Source organism: Kogia breviceps, chromosome X (assembly GCF_026419965.1).
Source record: "Kogia breviceps isolate mKogBre1 chromosome X, mKogBre1 haplotype 1, whole genome shotgun sequence".
NCBI lineage: Eukaryota > Metazoa > Chordata > Mammalia > Artiodactyla > Physeteridae > Kogia > Kogia breviceps.
In genome coordinates this window covers 43,956,188-43,971,624 of record NC_081330.1, presented here as the reverse complement: position 1 = coordinate 43,971,624, position 15,437 = coordinate 43,956,188, and the positions used below count along the sequence as shown (strand labels likewise).

At 37.5% G+C, this 15,437-nt stretch overlaps 1 protein-coding gene across 2 annotated transcripts in view; it reads left to right on the top strand.

The window, feature by feature from the left end:
- Window positions 1-15,099, top strand: part of CENPI (centromere protein I) — a 44,333-nt gene extending 29,234 nt beyond the window's left edge. Inside the window, exons 15-21 of one of the 2 annotated variants that reach the window (XM_059051033.2) lie at window positions 1,004-1,098; window positions 3,979-4,114; window positions 5,000-5,124; window positions 6,288-6,336; window positions 6,466-6,684; window positions 13,401-13,442; window positions 14,127-15,099. In XM_059051033.2, the coding sequence (XP_058907016.1) occupies window positions 1,004-1,098; window positions 3,979-4,114; window positions 5,000-5,124; window positions 6,288-6,336; window positions 6,466-6,684; window positions 13,401-13,442; window positions 14,127-14,228 (768 nt within the window). In that variant the 3' untranslated portion in view covers window positions 14,229-15,099. The remainder of the gene's footprint in view (window positions 1-1,003; window positions 1,099-3,978; window positions 4,115-4,999; window positions 5,125-6,287; window positions 6,337-6,465; window positions 6,685-13,400; window positions 13,443-14,126) is intronic. The other variant, XM_059051034.2, reaches the window with a different exon arrangement.
- The last annotated feature ends 338 nt before the right edge of the window (window positions 15,100-15,437 follow it).

Sequence of the window (15,437 nt, the reverse complement as noted above, 5' to 3'; positions counted from 1 at the left end):
CATGAGCTTTCTCTAGTTGCAGTGAGCTGGGGCTACTCTTCATTGTGGTTCATGGGCTTCTCATTGCGGTGGCTTCTCTTGTTGAGGAGCACGGGCTCTAGGCATGCAGGCTTCAGTAGTTGCAGCACGTGGGTTCAGTAGTTGTGGTTCACGGGCTCTAGAGCGCAGGCTCCGTAGTTGTGGCGCACGGACTTAGTTGCCCTGTGGCATGTGGGATCTTCCTGGACCAGGGATCGAACCCGTGTCCCCTGCATTGGCAGGTGGATTCTTAACCACTGCGCCACCAGGGAAGTCCCTAAAAAAATATTAATTGAACTGTGCTATGAAGTAGCAGTAATAAGCATTCTATCACTGGAGATACTCAAATATAAATAGTATCTAGACCATCATTTATTAAGGATATTTAAGAAAGGTTTCCTGTGTTAGGTTTTGGGATGGTATGGATTGCTTTCAAATTTATAGATATTATGATTTATCGTTATAAGTGTTCCAGGGACACTTATTTCAAGACTATATTTTTTGTATGTGAATGAGTCCCTGGGAAATCAAGGCAAGGCCTGACAAAGAAAAAAACTATAGGATTGTTTGTTTTCCACAATCACAGAAGATAAATTTTATGACCAACAAAAAGAGTAAATTGCAGTTGTAGACACAAGGCGAAAAGGGTGGGAAACTCCTATCTGTAGCAACTTCAAAGGATCTCTGAGGGGAGATAATAAGGGGTGGGTGATGTAATATATGTTATGAATGAATGTAATTTAGAGAAACAAGAGTCTGTTCCTCACTGATAAGCTGGGGGCAGGCTTGTAGAGAAAATGGTACAATAAACTTGTACTTGCATTAATCTGTCTCTTGGCGACCGATTAGGTTGGAGCAGCAGCTATTGGGTTCTGAATTGGATGTGGTTATCTCCACAGTCCATTCCACCTCTAAGCCTCTGGTTTAGTCTGTTAGTTCTCAGCACTATAGTATGTCTGATGATTTTTTTGTTTTGTGTCCACAGTGTAGTGTTCTTCAGTGTCTGAAAGAGCTACTGCAGAATTGGCTGTTGTGGCTTTCTGTGGACATCCACATGAAATCTTTGATGAACAGTCCTCTGTGAGTTATAACCCTCCATAAGAGTTGATCTCTACAAAACTGTTTGCATATGGAGTTTAATAGTGTGGCATAAAACCTAATTGCTTCATGTAAATGCTTAATTGTACTTTTCTAAAAAAAATGTTTTTTGTTACTTTTCACTCTTTCCCACAGTCCTGTGAGGAAGGTTAATTCTTCAAGTTTTATTCTATAAGTCAGAAAGCAACCCCCAAGCCTCTGAGTCACTTGCAGGAGTTAATATAGCAAAACATTGGCTAGCTGACGTTAGAACTTGCAACTTTGATTTCCATTCAGTTTAGCTCATTTTATAAAATATATTCTTGCTTATATGTGAAGTCAATTTTGATGATGGCTAGGAAGATCTATAATTTTGCTGTACAGATTTTTTTATGTTTCTCTGATGTATTTTGCTTATATATATTAATTTATTTTCACTTTGTAATTTAAAAAGAGCCCTGAATTTCTATTATGTTAATTACTGTTAAATGTGAAACCTCAAAGTGAAAGTAAAAGCCTTGACTGAATTTCAAGGAACTGCCTGATCAGGTGTTTTTGACTCTTTCTACCTAGAGTCTTTTGCTGCTCCTGTATTCTTTTTTAACATTATTATTTTTTGTATTATAGAAAATTACAAACATATTCAAAAGTAGAGAAAATAGTACAATTGTTACCCTTATATACGCATCACCCGGCTTCAACAGTTATCAACTCATGGTTAACTATTTTTCATCTATAACACCCCTCACTTTCCTCCTTTGTACTAGATTATTTTTTAAGCAAAACCCAGACATCATTTCAGCTGTTGAAAAATGATACCAGTATAACACCTAAAAAATTTATAGTTCTTAATATGTTCAAATATCTAATGGATGTTCAAATTCCCTGTTTTATCAGTCACATTGTTACTTTATAAGATAAGGATCCCTTAGCTCCAACTGCAAGTAGCTGTTGGTTGGCTTAGTTAGATTAGCCCAGATCTATTTTTCTACATGTTCTTTTCCCTATAGTTATCTCCTACTTTGTTAAGAGAATAGAAGCTTCTTGGGAGTTGCCTAGAAACTTTAATTCTTCATATTTATTATTGCATTGCTTCCACATATCGTGTATTATCTGATCACTTTTAGAAGGAAATGGAGCATTAGTGAGTAGTGAAAGTATCTTGTAAAGCAGTGCTTCTCAAAGTGTGGTCCCTGGACCAGCAGCATCAGCATCAGCATCACCAGGGGTCTTGTAGAGATACAAATTCTCAGGTACTACCCTAGACCTACTGAAGTAAACTCTGGAGGTAAAGCACAGTAATCTGTGTTTTAACAAATGCTTCCATAATTTTGGTGCAAGCTAAAGTTTGAGAACCACTATCATAAAGAAATTCCGTTTTAATAGTTAACCTCTTTAAACACCTCAATTCTATTAAGAATAGTATGTTTGCATTTATAATCTTTGGCCAATTTGCAATGTAAGTCTTAGGCACCCGAATACAGGTGCTTTATGATTTCTAAATTTTCTTTCTAAAAATCCTAGGATCCTTTTTAATTAGTGTCATAAATTTTGAGAGGGCATTTACAGAGGGGCTCTGCTTTCTAAAATTCTTTAAACAAATAAATGGACACAATTATAGGTAACTTTGCTTGTCATAATACTACTTGGCATTATATAATATAGCTCTTAAGTTCTCAATAATTTTCTATCTTGGACATATGAGTGTAATGCTATGTCTCCATCATAAGACCATATGCCATATGACTGTCAAAGAGGGAATAAATTGTAGTTGTAGATAACAAGGAGAGAAGGGTGGGAAACCATTCTTAGCAGTGGCTCTCCAGGGGGCATTTTTGGTTGGCACAGTGACTGGGAAGAGGGTGCTAACATCTTTTAGTGGTTAGGAGCCAGAGGTGCTAAACGTTCTGTAGTGGATGGGGAGTAGGAGGCAGTCCTGAATGGTGAATTGTGTCATCCAAAATGCCAGTAGTGTCCTGTGGAGAAACACTTTCAAAGATGCTACCTGAGCAATCTTCATTTTACAAATTATTTCAGACACATTTGTCAGGTGCTGCCAGAAATCATAAAGTATAGTTTTGCAAGTGATGGGTTGACTGTATGTATGCCCACCTATTTGAATGGTCTCTTAATATTTCCCTGCTTTCTCTGGCACTGAATCATCATGGTGATGGGTAATGGTAGAGTTATCATTATCTCAGGCTCTAAGACTATATGCTATTCCTTTTTCCTTGTGCATAACCATTTTTGGCTACCTAGATCTGAGGGTAAAGCTATGAAATCACATTTCCCAGTCTTTTCCTAATCCACTCAACAGTGGATTGAAGGAGAGGGGTGGGGAGATGGATGGATTGAACCAATTATACCCATGTGTAATTTAAAGAGACATGGTTCATTGATTTGGGAAGAACATAAAATATCTAGATCTGGTTTTTACTAGAAGAATGAAAGATGCCAAAAATTTTACTCATTCAGTTTTAGAATTGAATTCCAGTTAAATTAAAGTGAAAATATTTTTAACAGCATTTTAGTTCAGGAATTCAGGCAAAACTGGGTTTGGATACTTAGAAACTAATTTGCTGACTGCTATAGTCCCTGGACATTGGTGATATTATCTAAAGTCTGGAGCTTAATCCTTTCTTTCTCTGGTATTTACTAGTAGAATGGTTGCTCAGGGATGTTCTGTGAATTGATCTTAATGGTTCCCTAGAGGGCTGTATAGTTTTATAATTAATCACTGCAGTTTAAAAAAATGTGAATTATACATTGGAGCACTGATTGTTTTCTGAAATTCCCACCGACTTTCTGCTGTATATTCAATCTAGCTTTAGCTTGGAAAATGTGAGGACTTTTGCTAATATGGATCTTGGTTTCTTATTGCAGAGAGACAACTTTAGGTGGATCCATGAACTCTGTGTCTAAACTGATTCACTATGTAGGGTGGCTGTCCACTACTGCAGTGCGCTTGGAAAACAACAGTACTTTCTTGCTGCACTTTATTTTGGATTTCTATGAGAAGGTAGTACACATCCCATTTTTCCCTACTTAGATTTTTGTGATGGCTGTCTGCTTTACTGGTCTATTGTTTAAATGTTATGCACAACTATTAAGTTGGACTATGACCTTATTAGCATACTTGAGATAAGCTAGTATTCTGAAGTTAATGATTGTATTCTGGCCTGAATAATTGACATGCATAAAACAAAGGGGAAAAAGCAAATGCTTTTTTTTGAAGTCCAGGTACCACTTTAATAGACGTTCCCCTGAATAATGCTGGCCCTAGACAGAAGTCTGTCTTTAGTATCACTTCTTGCTCATCCATTGTACATTTCCAACTCCTGGTAAAAAAGCAAAAATACCTTTTATTTCTTTAGCTCTCTACTCCCACCTTTCAACTGCCTTATTTCTCCCAGTACCTATGATTCTGGTCCTCTTCTATTGTTTTATAGTATTCAACCTAGACAGAACTATTATCCAGAAAGTACCTAGTAATCTCAGTTTTCCTGGCTTCTTCCCTTCATTGATACCTAGTTGTCTTGTGTTATATTTGCTTGGAAGCATGCTCCTTTGTTTTCCCGGTTGACGGCTAGATAATTCAGTATTTATAGGACTTAAGAAGAAAGAAATGCTCCCTTCCCCTTTCTCCCTAACTCTAAGATCTCTCCCCAGAAAAAATAAAAGATTTTAATAACTACCTTGCAGAAATAATCCTCTATCATAAGGTTGCTGTTTGGTGAGGTAGATTTTTAAGCAGGTTGTGGCTACGTATTCTATTTATGAATCAGGCAGGCCCAAACCTGATGTTATATAATTGCTTATTCTCTAGTGGTGATTCTTTGAGTGAAGTTGATTGAGGAGTTCTGAGGAATAATTTATATACTGGTGTTGTCATTCTTCCCAAAAGGTGTGTGACATATATATAAATTATAACCTTCCATTGGTGGTGTTGTTTCCTCCTGGGGTCTTCTATCCCGCACTCCTCAGCCTGGATTCCAGTATCCTGAACCAGCTCTGTTACATTATGGACAGGTACAAAGCCTTTTTACCATTTTATGAATTAATACATCATAATTCCATCTTCCTTTTCCAGCTATACAATAATTTATGAATATACTACAATAAGTTTATTGTATATAATACAGTGAAATATTAAATACAATAAAATTGTTATCCATTTTCTGCCAGGACCTTTGGAAAAAGGAAACATGGCTTGCTTTCGGGAATGACCTTCCAACATGGGACTATTTTAACTGTGTTTTTAAAATGTCACTGTGGGGGATATGGATTAAAAGAATTAACAGTTAAGGATATTTTGTGCAGTGGTACCGCTGCACTCAGCATTGTTAATTCTCATTGCTGTGTCTCAAACTATAATTAGTCATTTACTGACAACTGGTTTAAGTCTACATAGCTTCTCTGGTAAAAAGAACGTTTTCTGGGAGATAAGGGGAGCCATTACCAATTATATGAAACTGTAAGTATTATTTCTGATCTCTTCTAATTTTTTCACTTATGGACTGAAATTGCTCTTTTTAGCCCATAAGTGTAGACACTGTTGGCGTAACTTATGAGATTATGCCAAGGTTAAAATGTTGAAAAGCTACTTAGAATAGTTCTCAGGCAAGAAAAGATTACATCTCTAAGTTTTCCCTTTATCCTTTCTACTGCACCTTTTTTTCCACATTAGGAAAATATGTTTTGTAATATGTTTTGTATCAGTGACTGCTTTTGAGCCTCTATTAATTTTTAACAGTGAAACATTAAAAGCATTTCCTTTTTTAATTGAAGTATAATTTACAGAGTCATATCTTTTTTTTTTTGGCTCAGCGGCCATGGCTTACGGGCCCTGCCGCTCCGCGGCATGTGGGATCTTCCCGGACTGGGGCACGAACCCGTGTCCCCTGCATCGGCAGGCGGATTCTCAACCACTGCGCCACCAGGGAAGCCCCCAACAAAGTCATATCTTAAATGCATATCTTAAATTTACAAATACTTATCCTAATTATACAACTCAGTATTTGAGCCTCTATTAATTTTTATTCTTTAAGGAAAATGTACCACAAAAGGAAAAAAAACTTAGACAGCTGGATATTTGTGTATATGCATATATTTACATTTAAAATGTAAACTTTTGTTTATGTTTACATATCAAAGGTATTTAATGATAAAAGTTCTCTTTGTTCTGTCTTTAGGTATCGTAAAAATTTGACTGCTGCAAAGAAGAATGAGTTGGTACAAAAGGTATGGATGATGAATCTCTGTTTTAAATCACCATTGTTTAAAAATTGAGTGTAGAGATATATGATCTGTTGGGAATAAGAAGGAAAGGGAGAATAGGTGATAATGACAATTTTTTTTCATTCCCAATAGACAAAATCAGAGTTCAGCTTCAGCAGCAAGACCTATCAAGAATTTAATCACTATTTGACAGCCATGGTTGGTTGCCTGTGGACATCCAAACCCTTCCAGAAAGGATTATGTATTGAACCCGAAGTCTTAGATAAAGCTTCAGTAGCAGAGTACAAAAACAGTTTAAATTTAGTCCATCATCCTGCTCTTTTGAGTTATGCTGTTTTCTTTCTGCTACAGGTAAGAGTATTTAAATGATTTTTAGATTTTCTATAGGAATACTATGATGGCAGAAATAGGAAACACCATAAATTTAGCGTGTCTGAATTGCAAGACATGTTCAGTCATACTTTTTGAGTATCAGCTAACTTTTGGGCATTGTGCTAGGCTCTGGGGATTCAAAGTTAACTTAAGTAATTAGTTTCTACCCACAAAGAGCTTGGGCTTGTGGCAGAGACAAATTTGTGAACATTACTGCAATACAGTTAGGTGAAGTGAGAAGAGATACAATTGTGAGAAAGATGGGGGAGTGAATATTAGTTCAGTTCTACCTGGGTAGAGGTGGTGCCATGTAAGAAAAGGGTACAGAGAAGTTGAAGCTTTAGTAAAATCCTTCTAGGCAAGATGGAAAATGTAGGCTAGATGATGTTATAATTAGAGTTGGAGTCTTAGCCAAAGACTGCTGATTTAATGGGTTGATATCAGTATGTAAGCAAGGGGGTCTTCTCAGGATTTTACACCAGCCCTGTCATTTTCAACATTATCAATGACTCAGAGAACTCAAGTGGTGTGCATATCATATGTGTGGATGACACAACAGGATGGGATTACAAATACACTGATATAATCTGGATTCAGAATTCCCTGAACAGACTGGAACACTGAGAAATCTAACAAAATGAAAAAGTGCATAGAACGGGGGAGATATTCATCGAGTAAATGTTTAATATATTCATGTAAGAACCAGGCACTGTGGTGAACAAGATACATCTGAGTACTCCCCTCATAGAGCTTGGAATCTAGTCAGGGAGGCAGTCATTAAACAGACATCTTATAATAAAGAATGATGAATAATATAGGGAAAGTACAGAGAATGATGAAAAAATATGCAGGGGGCCTCCTGTAAAGCCAGTTCAGGCTTTACAGAAGTGATGCTAATTGTAGTTTTGAAGGATGAGTATGAGCTTGTCAAGACAGGAGCAGTATTTGAGGAGAAGTGCAAAGCTAGAACAGGGAACAGCAAACTTTTTCTGTGGAGGGCCAGACTGTAAATATTTCAGGCTTTGCAGGCCACATGGTCACTGTCAAGATTACTCAACCTTGCTGTTGTAGCGTGGAAGGTGCTATAGACAATGAGTAAACAAACAGGCATAGTTGTGTTCCATAAGTTTATTTACAAAAACAGGCATTGGACTGGATGTGGTTTGTGGACCCCTATGTTAGAGCATGCTATGTTTGAGGAATTTAAGCAGAATTATAGGGCTTGAGCAGGGATTCTACCCTGACTCAGCAGCAGAAGTACCCGGGCTGCTTTTCCAAAGTATACATCCTTGATTGCTTCCATCCTGACATTTTGATTTACTAACTGGGGTGATATCCAGAATCTGCTTTTTTTTTAAACATGTTTATTGGAGTATAACTGCTAAACAATGGCATGTTAGTTTCTGCTGTGAAACAGTGAGTCAGCTATACACATACATACATCCCCATATCTCCTCCCTCTTGCGTCTCCCTCCCACCCTCCCTATCCCACCCCTCTAGGTGGTCACAGAACACTGAGCTGATCTCCCTGTGCTATGCAGCTGCTTCCCACTAGGTATCTATTTTACGCTTGGTAGTGTGTATATGTCCATGCCACTCTCTCACTTCGTCCCAGCTTACCCTTCCCGCTCCCTGTGTACTCAAGTCCATTCTCTATGTCTGTGTCATTTTTTTCTTTTTTTTGAATTTTATTTTTTTATACAGCAGGTCGTTATTAGTCATCAATTTTATACACATCAGTGTAAACATGTCAATCAATGTCTGTGTCTTTATTCCTGTCCTGCCCCTAGGTTCTTCAGAACCATTTTATTTTTAGATTCCATATATATGTGTTAGCATACGGTATTTGTTTTTCTCTTTCTGACTTACTTCACTCTGTATGACAGACTCTAGGTCCATCCACCTCACTATAAATAACTCAATTTCATTTCTTTTTATGGCTGAGTAATATTCCATTGTATATACGTGCCACATCTTCTTTATCCATTCATCGGTCAGTGGACACTTAGGTTGCTTCCACGTCCTGGCTATTGTAAATAGTGCTGCAATGAACATTGTGGTACATGTGTCCTTTTGAATTATGGTTTTCTCAGGGTATATGCCCAGTAGGGGGATTGCTGGGTCATATGATAGTTCTATTTTTAGAACTATCTGTTTTAAGGAACCTCCATAGTGGCTGTATCAATTTACATTCCCACCAACAGTCCTTTGCCCATTTTTAAATTAGGTTATTTGTCTTAATGGCTTATAAGACTCAAGTCTGTATTCTAGATTCAAGTTGCTTATCCGATACATGATTTGCAAAGTTTTCTCCTATTCTTTGGGGTGTCTTTTCATTTTTTGGTTGGTATCTTTTGAAGCACAAAAGTTTTAAATTTTGATGAACTCTATTAATTTTTTCTTTTATCACTTGTCCTTATTTTTTTAATGCCTCCTCATTTCTTTCTCCACCCAGGCCCTGGCCATGACCAGTCTACTCTCTGCTTCTATGAGTTTGATTATTTCAGATTCATCATATAAGTGGTATCTTGTAGTATTTGCCCTTCTGTGTTTGGCTTATTTCACCTAGCATAATTTCCTGCAGATTTAGTCTCTCAGTAGATTGTGGAGGATAAGGGATATTGGTTTCTCCTCATGATGTCTGTCTGGTTTTGGTTTCAGGTTAATTCTGGCCTCAAAAAATAAGTTAGGAAGTATTCTCTCTCCTGTTCTTTCGAAGAGTTTGTGAAGGATTGGTATTAATTCTTCTTTAAATATTTGGTAAATTTTACCCATGAAGCCATCTGGTCATGGGCTTTTTTTAATGGGAAGGTTTCAAATTACTATTCAGCCTCTTTTCTTATTATAGGTCTATTCAGATATTCTGTTTCTTCTTGAGTCACTCTCAACATTTATTTTTCTAGAATTTCTCTATTTTATATCATTTATGTAATTTATTGATAATACGTTTTTTTAAATAAAAATTTCTTTTCTTGGGGCTTCCCTGGTGGCGCAGTGGTTGAGGGTCCACCTGCTGATGCAGGGGACACGGGTTCATGCCCTGGTCCAGGAAGATCCCACATGCCACGGAGCAGCTGGGTCCACGAGCCATGGCTGCTGAGCCTGCGCATCTGGAGCCTGTGCTCCACAATGGGAGACGCCGCAACAGTGAGAGGCCTGCGTACCGCAAAAAAAAAAAAAAAAAAAAAAAAAAAAAATTCTTTTCTTTTCCATTATGGTTTATTACAAGATATTGAATATAGTTTCCTGTGCTATACAGTAGGACCTTGTTGTTTTGATAATACTTTTTATTTTTTTGTTGTTGTTTAATTCTTTTTAAAAAAATTTATTTATTTTTAACATCTTTATTGGAGTATAATTGCTTCACAATGGTGTGTTAGTTTCTGCTTTATAACAGAGTGAATCAGCCATACATATACATACGTTCCCATATCTCCCCCCTCCTGTGTCTCCCTCCCTCCCACCTTCCCTATCCCACCCCCCCAGGCATTCACAAAGCACCGAGCTGATCTCCCCATGCCACATGGCTGCCTCCCACCAGTTATCCACCGCATGCCCAGTAGTGTATATATATCCATGCCACTCTCCCACCCCATCACAGCTTACCCCTCCCCCCATATCCTCAAGTCCATTCTCCAGTAGGTCTGTGTCTTTATTCCCATCTGACCCCTAGGTTCTTCATGACCTTTTTTCCCCTTAGATTCCATATATATGTGTTAGCATATGGTATTTGTTTTTCTCTTCCTGACTTTAACTTCACTCTGTATGACAGACTCTAGGTCCATCTACCTCAGTACAAATAACTCAATTTCATTTCTTTTTATGGCTGAATAATATTCCATTGTATATATGTGCCACATCTTTATCCATTCATCTGATGACGGACACTTAGGTTGCTTCCATCTCCTGGCTATTGTAAATAGAGCTGCAATGAACATTTTGATACATGACTCTTTTTGAATTACGGTTTTCTCAGGGTATATGCCCAGTAGTGGGATTTCTGGGTCATATGGTAGTTCTATTTGTAGTTTTTTAAGGAACCTCCGTACTGTTCTCCATAGTGGCTGTATCAATTTACATTCCCACCAACAGTGCAAGAGTGTTCCCTTTTCTCCACACCCTCTCCAGCATTTATTGTTTGTAGATTTTTTGATGATGGCCATTCTGACTGGTGTGAGATGATATCTCATTGTAGTTTTGATTTGCATTTCTCTAATGATTAATGATGTTGAGCATTCTTTCATGTGTTTGTTGGCAATCTGTATATCTTCTTTGGAGAAATGTCTATTTAGGTCTTCTGCCCATTTTTGGATTGGGTTCTTTGTTTTTTTAATATTGAGCTGCATGAGTTCCTTATAACTTTTGGAGATTCATCCTTTGTCAGTTGCTTCATTTGCAAATATTTTCTCCCATTCTGAGGGTTGTCTTTTGGTCTTGTTTATGGTATCCTTTGCTGTGCAAAAGCTTTGACGTTTCATTAGGTCCCATTTGTTTATTTTTGTTTTTATTTTCATTACTCTAGGAGGTGGATCAAAAAATATGTTGCTGTGATTTATGTCAAAGAGTGTTCTTCCTATGTTTTCCTCTAAGAGTTTTATGTGTCCGGTCTTACATTTAGATCTCTAATCCATTTTGAGTTTATTTTTGTGTATGGTGTTAGGGAGTGTTCTAATTTCATTCTTTTACATGTAGCTGTCCAGTTTTCCCAGCACCACTTATTGAAGAGACTGTCTTTTCTCCATTGTATATTCTTGCCTCCTTTATCAAAAATAAGGTAACCATATATGCATGGGTTTTTCTCTGTGCTTTCTATCCTGTTTCATTGATCTGTATTTCTGTTTTTGTGCCAGTACCATATTGTCTTGAATACTGTAGCTGTGTAGTATAGTCTGAAGTCAGGGAGTCTGATTCCTCCAGCTCCGTTTTTTTCCCTCAAGATTGCTTTGGCTATGCGGGGTCTTTTGTGAAATATTTTTAAGCAGGGTTGTAGTATGGTCTGAGTTGATGTTTAGTGGAGATCACTTTGGCTTTTTAGTGGAGGATAGAGTTATAAGAGGAGGCCTGAGTGGAAGCAGAGGCACCAATTAGGAGGCTCTTGGTCTAGACAAAATAGATTGATAGTGATTTGTATGCAAGTGGTGGTAGTGAAGATGCATAGAAGTGGACTGATTGGAGATATACTGCAGAGATAGAGCAGACAGGGCCTGATGGCTTGATCAGAAGTGGGAATGAGAAAAAGGAAAGGACTTTTGAGTTTTTGAATTGAGCAAGTGGGTTGATGGTGGTTCCATTTATTAATAAGAGGAATACTGATAGAACAACAGGACAGGTTATTTTGTTTTTTGCAGAGGACAAGTTGAGAATCAAGTTTCGTTTTGACCTACTTAAGTTTGAGATGCCTGTTAGATATACAAGAAGAAGTGTAAGTCGCCAGTTTGAAATAGGGGCTTAGAACTCAAGAGAGTGGTTGGAATGAGAGAAATCAATATGGAATTCATCAGCATGGACTATACTTCATCAGTTCCAAAAAGACACATTTTTTTTCACTTTTTGTAACTTCTCAGAGATCAAGATGCCTCTTGTGATCGATGTCAGCCAGGCAGCAATCATGATATAGTTGTCATTTGCTTTTTTTGAGTGTGCGCAGGCAAATTGCCAGAATCAGACCTTGCAGATTAGATGTCAGCAGCACGGGGGAAAGATTGGAGACAATGCCGTTTTAAGCTCTCAAAACCAAATGACTTGGAGGAAGAAGGGAGGGAAGTGGTGAACCATACATGTTATGGACTTTCCTTGAAGCAAGGGCCAAAAGTAGGTTAGATTTATGCAGTTGGGACCCAGGCACCATAGCCTTTATTAGTTCCTTTAAGAAATGCTACATATTCAACACTCTGGCACAGAGGATGATATTGTGTGAAAAAAACATAGATATCCACAACCCTTGAGTAGAAAAGTGATTCAGAAGAGTTGGACTCTGAATGTGAAGTTTTAGAAATACTTTCACTGCTTAATTTTGTTTATATTTACCATTTCATGTTTGTAAAAATGATATATGATCAAAATCTGCCTACATCTAAAACTCTTTCAATCATTATAAAATAAAAACTTCTAAGTGTTAAAAATGCATTGTGTTATATGTAGTTTAATAGGCAGAGTTTTTTCTTAGTGATACATTAAAAAAAGTTGTTAGAATTGATGGCTCTTCAATGAAGTACTATAGGTGATAGTTCAAGCCGGGGAATAACTAGCTAGCTCACCTAGCTCTGAGTTTTTATAAAGACTTACAAATTCATAGAATCTACTGGGTACCCAGACTGCCTCACCAGACTTCATCCTCATCCTTCAAAACTCAATTCAGGTAATCATATTCCTCAGAAAAAGCCCACCTTCCATCTCCACCCCAGTGGCTGAGTACAGAATTTTAAAAAATGAAGCCAAATATTAGCAAAATGGTGCTCACTTTATCCACTGTGATTTTATTTTTTTTCTGTTTGTGCTTCTAGGAAGAAATATGGAAGGGTATAGTGGGTGCTTATTCAAAAGGAATCCAAGAGTGTTGGTAGGAATAGAACATAGCAAATGAATCAGATAGTGAAGAGCCATCTTAATTTTCTGGTAATTTTTGCTAACCAAATATTTTCATCCCCATTTCTCTCCATTTTCTTCTTGTTTGTTTTTTGTTTTTGTTTTGAAAGGAAGGGCCAAAAGAAAGGAAAGTAAACCTGAGCTCTATTCGGGTAAGTAAATTTATTTTCATCATGTTGAGGGATTTCATAAAGCTTCATTTCATCAGAAGAATTTATACCTTTACTTTTTCCCAAATCCCAAGTCTGATGCCTAGACAAAGTCAAAGTGAAGTGTTTGCCTTCTGAATTAATTCCAGTGACTTTTATGTGACTTTGTTGGCACATACCCTCTACATAGATAAAGCTATTCATAGTTTGACTCTTGCTGTTGTGTCTGTACATCATCTTATTTTATAATACACTTGCATGTAGTCAAAGTGTCACTGTAATGCGTCTATTTAACAAAGCCAAGCACAATTGTCTCAATATAGAAACTCTGCTGTGTACATATTTAATATAGGAAGTAATATAATAATGTCTGTGTTGTCTGTTTTAGATGTTAAATTCCTAGAGTACAGGAATGATGACCCATTTCCATTTCACAGTACTTGTTCATTTGAACAGCTGAATTTTTTTGCCAATATAATAAAAGGAATATTTAGCCCTTAAACTTCGGGTACTCTCTGGTTTGACTGTTACTTAGTTACTGAGTTTCAGTTACAAACCTGGCCACTTGAACTAGCTCTTGGTATGTGCATCCAGGATGCTGGGAACTTTTCCTAGGCAAAGAAGAGGAGGGAGAGAATAAGCAAATGAAATATTTGATAAGTAATTTTCCCTTTTTTGTGCCTGCAGGGGAAGAAATGGAACTGGTATTTGGACTATTTATTTTCAGAGGGGTTACAAGGCTTGAAACTTTTCATAAGAAGCAGTATTCGTCGTTCTTCTGTCCCCTGAGCAGAGAGCATAAACCACCTGATCAACATTAAATGAATGTTGACAGAAACAAACTGAGCATATGGGACTAAATTCCTTCCTTGTTGCTGGAGAGGTCAAGTGGCTCAACTTGAGTTTCCATACTCATTTCACCAACAGACTGCCATCCTCAGGGAGTGCTTAGACTGGCCTTCTATCCATGGCTCAGGAGATCCTCAATGTGGCTAATTTTATTTTTCAGGATCTAGATTCTTTAGCTCATTAGTGATAAATGACTTCATCATCAGCCTCTGCCTTCCACCAAATTATACGTAAAGAGACACATCTGTTATGTGGTGGGATTTTTCACATTCTTGTGGACTGTGAGCTGCATTTCTGATGGAAGAGAGCAGGTAAATAATATATGGTGGCAGTTAAGCTACAGACATATTCATGCAAAATACTCAGCTGCCTCTGTAAAACCTCTGTGGATATTGCCATTTTTCTTATTGTGAACAACCACACCAACACCAAGTTAAGAGGATACATTTCTAGCTCTAAAAGGTGGGTCTAAGTAGTTGGTAGATTTCTGGGCCTTCACTGGTAGCAGTTTGATGAGAGAAGGAAGGGAAGAGGATTGTGGGATAATCTACATTTTTATTTATACCAGTTTGATTTCACAAAACTGCTCTATTTTGTGTGTGTGCACATGTATGTGTATGTATATATCCCATTTTTGAGTGTTTAGGTCCAAATAAACTAACTGTAACTATTTTCAGGAATAATTCTGAAGCTTTTAAACAATTGTATAATAGAGTATCTTGTTGAAAATTGACTACAAAATTTTGCTTCAGTGCTACTGAATAACTCTCCCTCTTTTAATAAAATTCGTATGATTTGAAAGAAATCAAGCTGAATTTACTTTACTTTTATTTATTTATTTATTTATTTTGCGGTACGCGGGCCTCTCACTGCTGTGGCTTCTCCCGTCGTGGAGCACAGGCTCCGGACGCGCAGGCCCAGCGGCCATGGCTCACAGGCCCAGTCGCTCCGCGGCACGCGGGATCCTCCTGGACCGGGGCACAAATCCATGCCCCCCGCATCGGCAGGCGGACCCTCAACACCTGTGCTACCAGGGAAGCCCTATTTTTATTTTTTTTTTATTTTTTATTTTTTATTTTTTTAACATCTTTATTTGAGTATAACTGTTTTACAATAGTGGGTTAGTTTCTCCTTTACAACAAAGTGAAT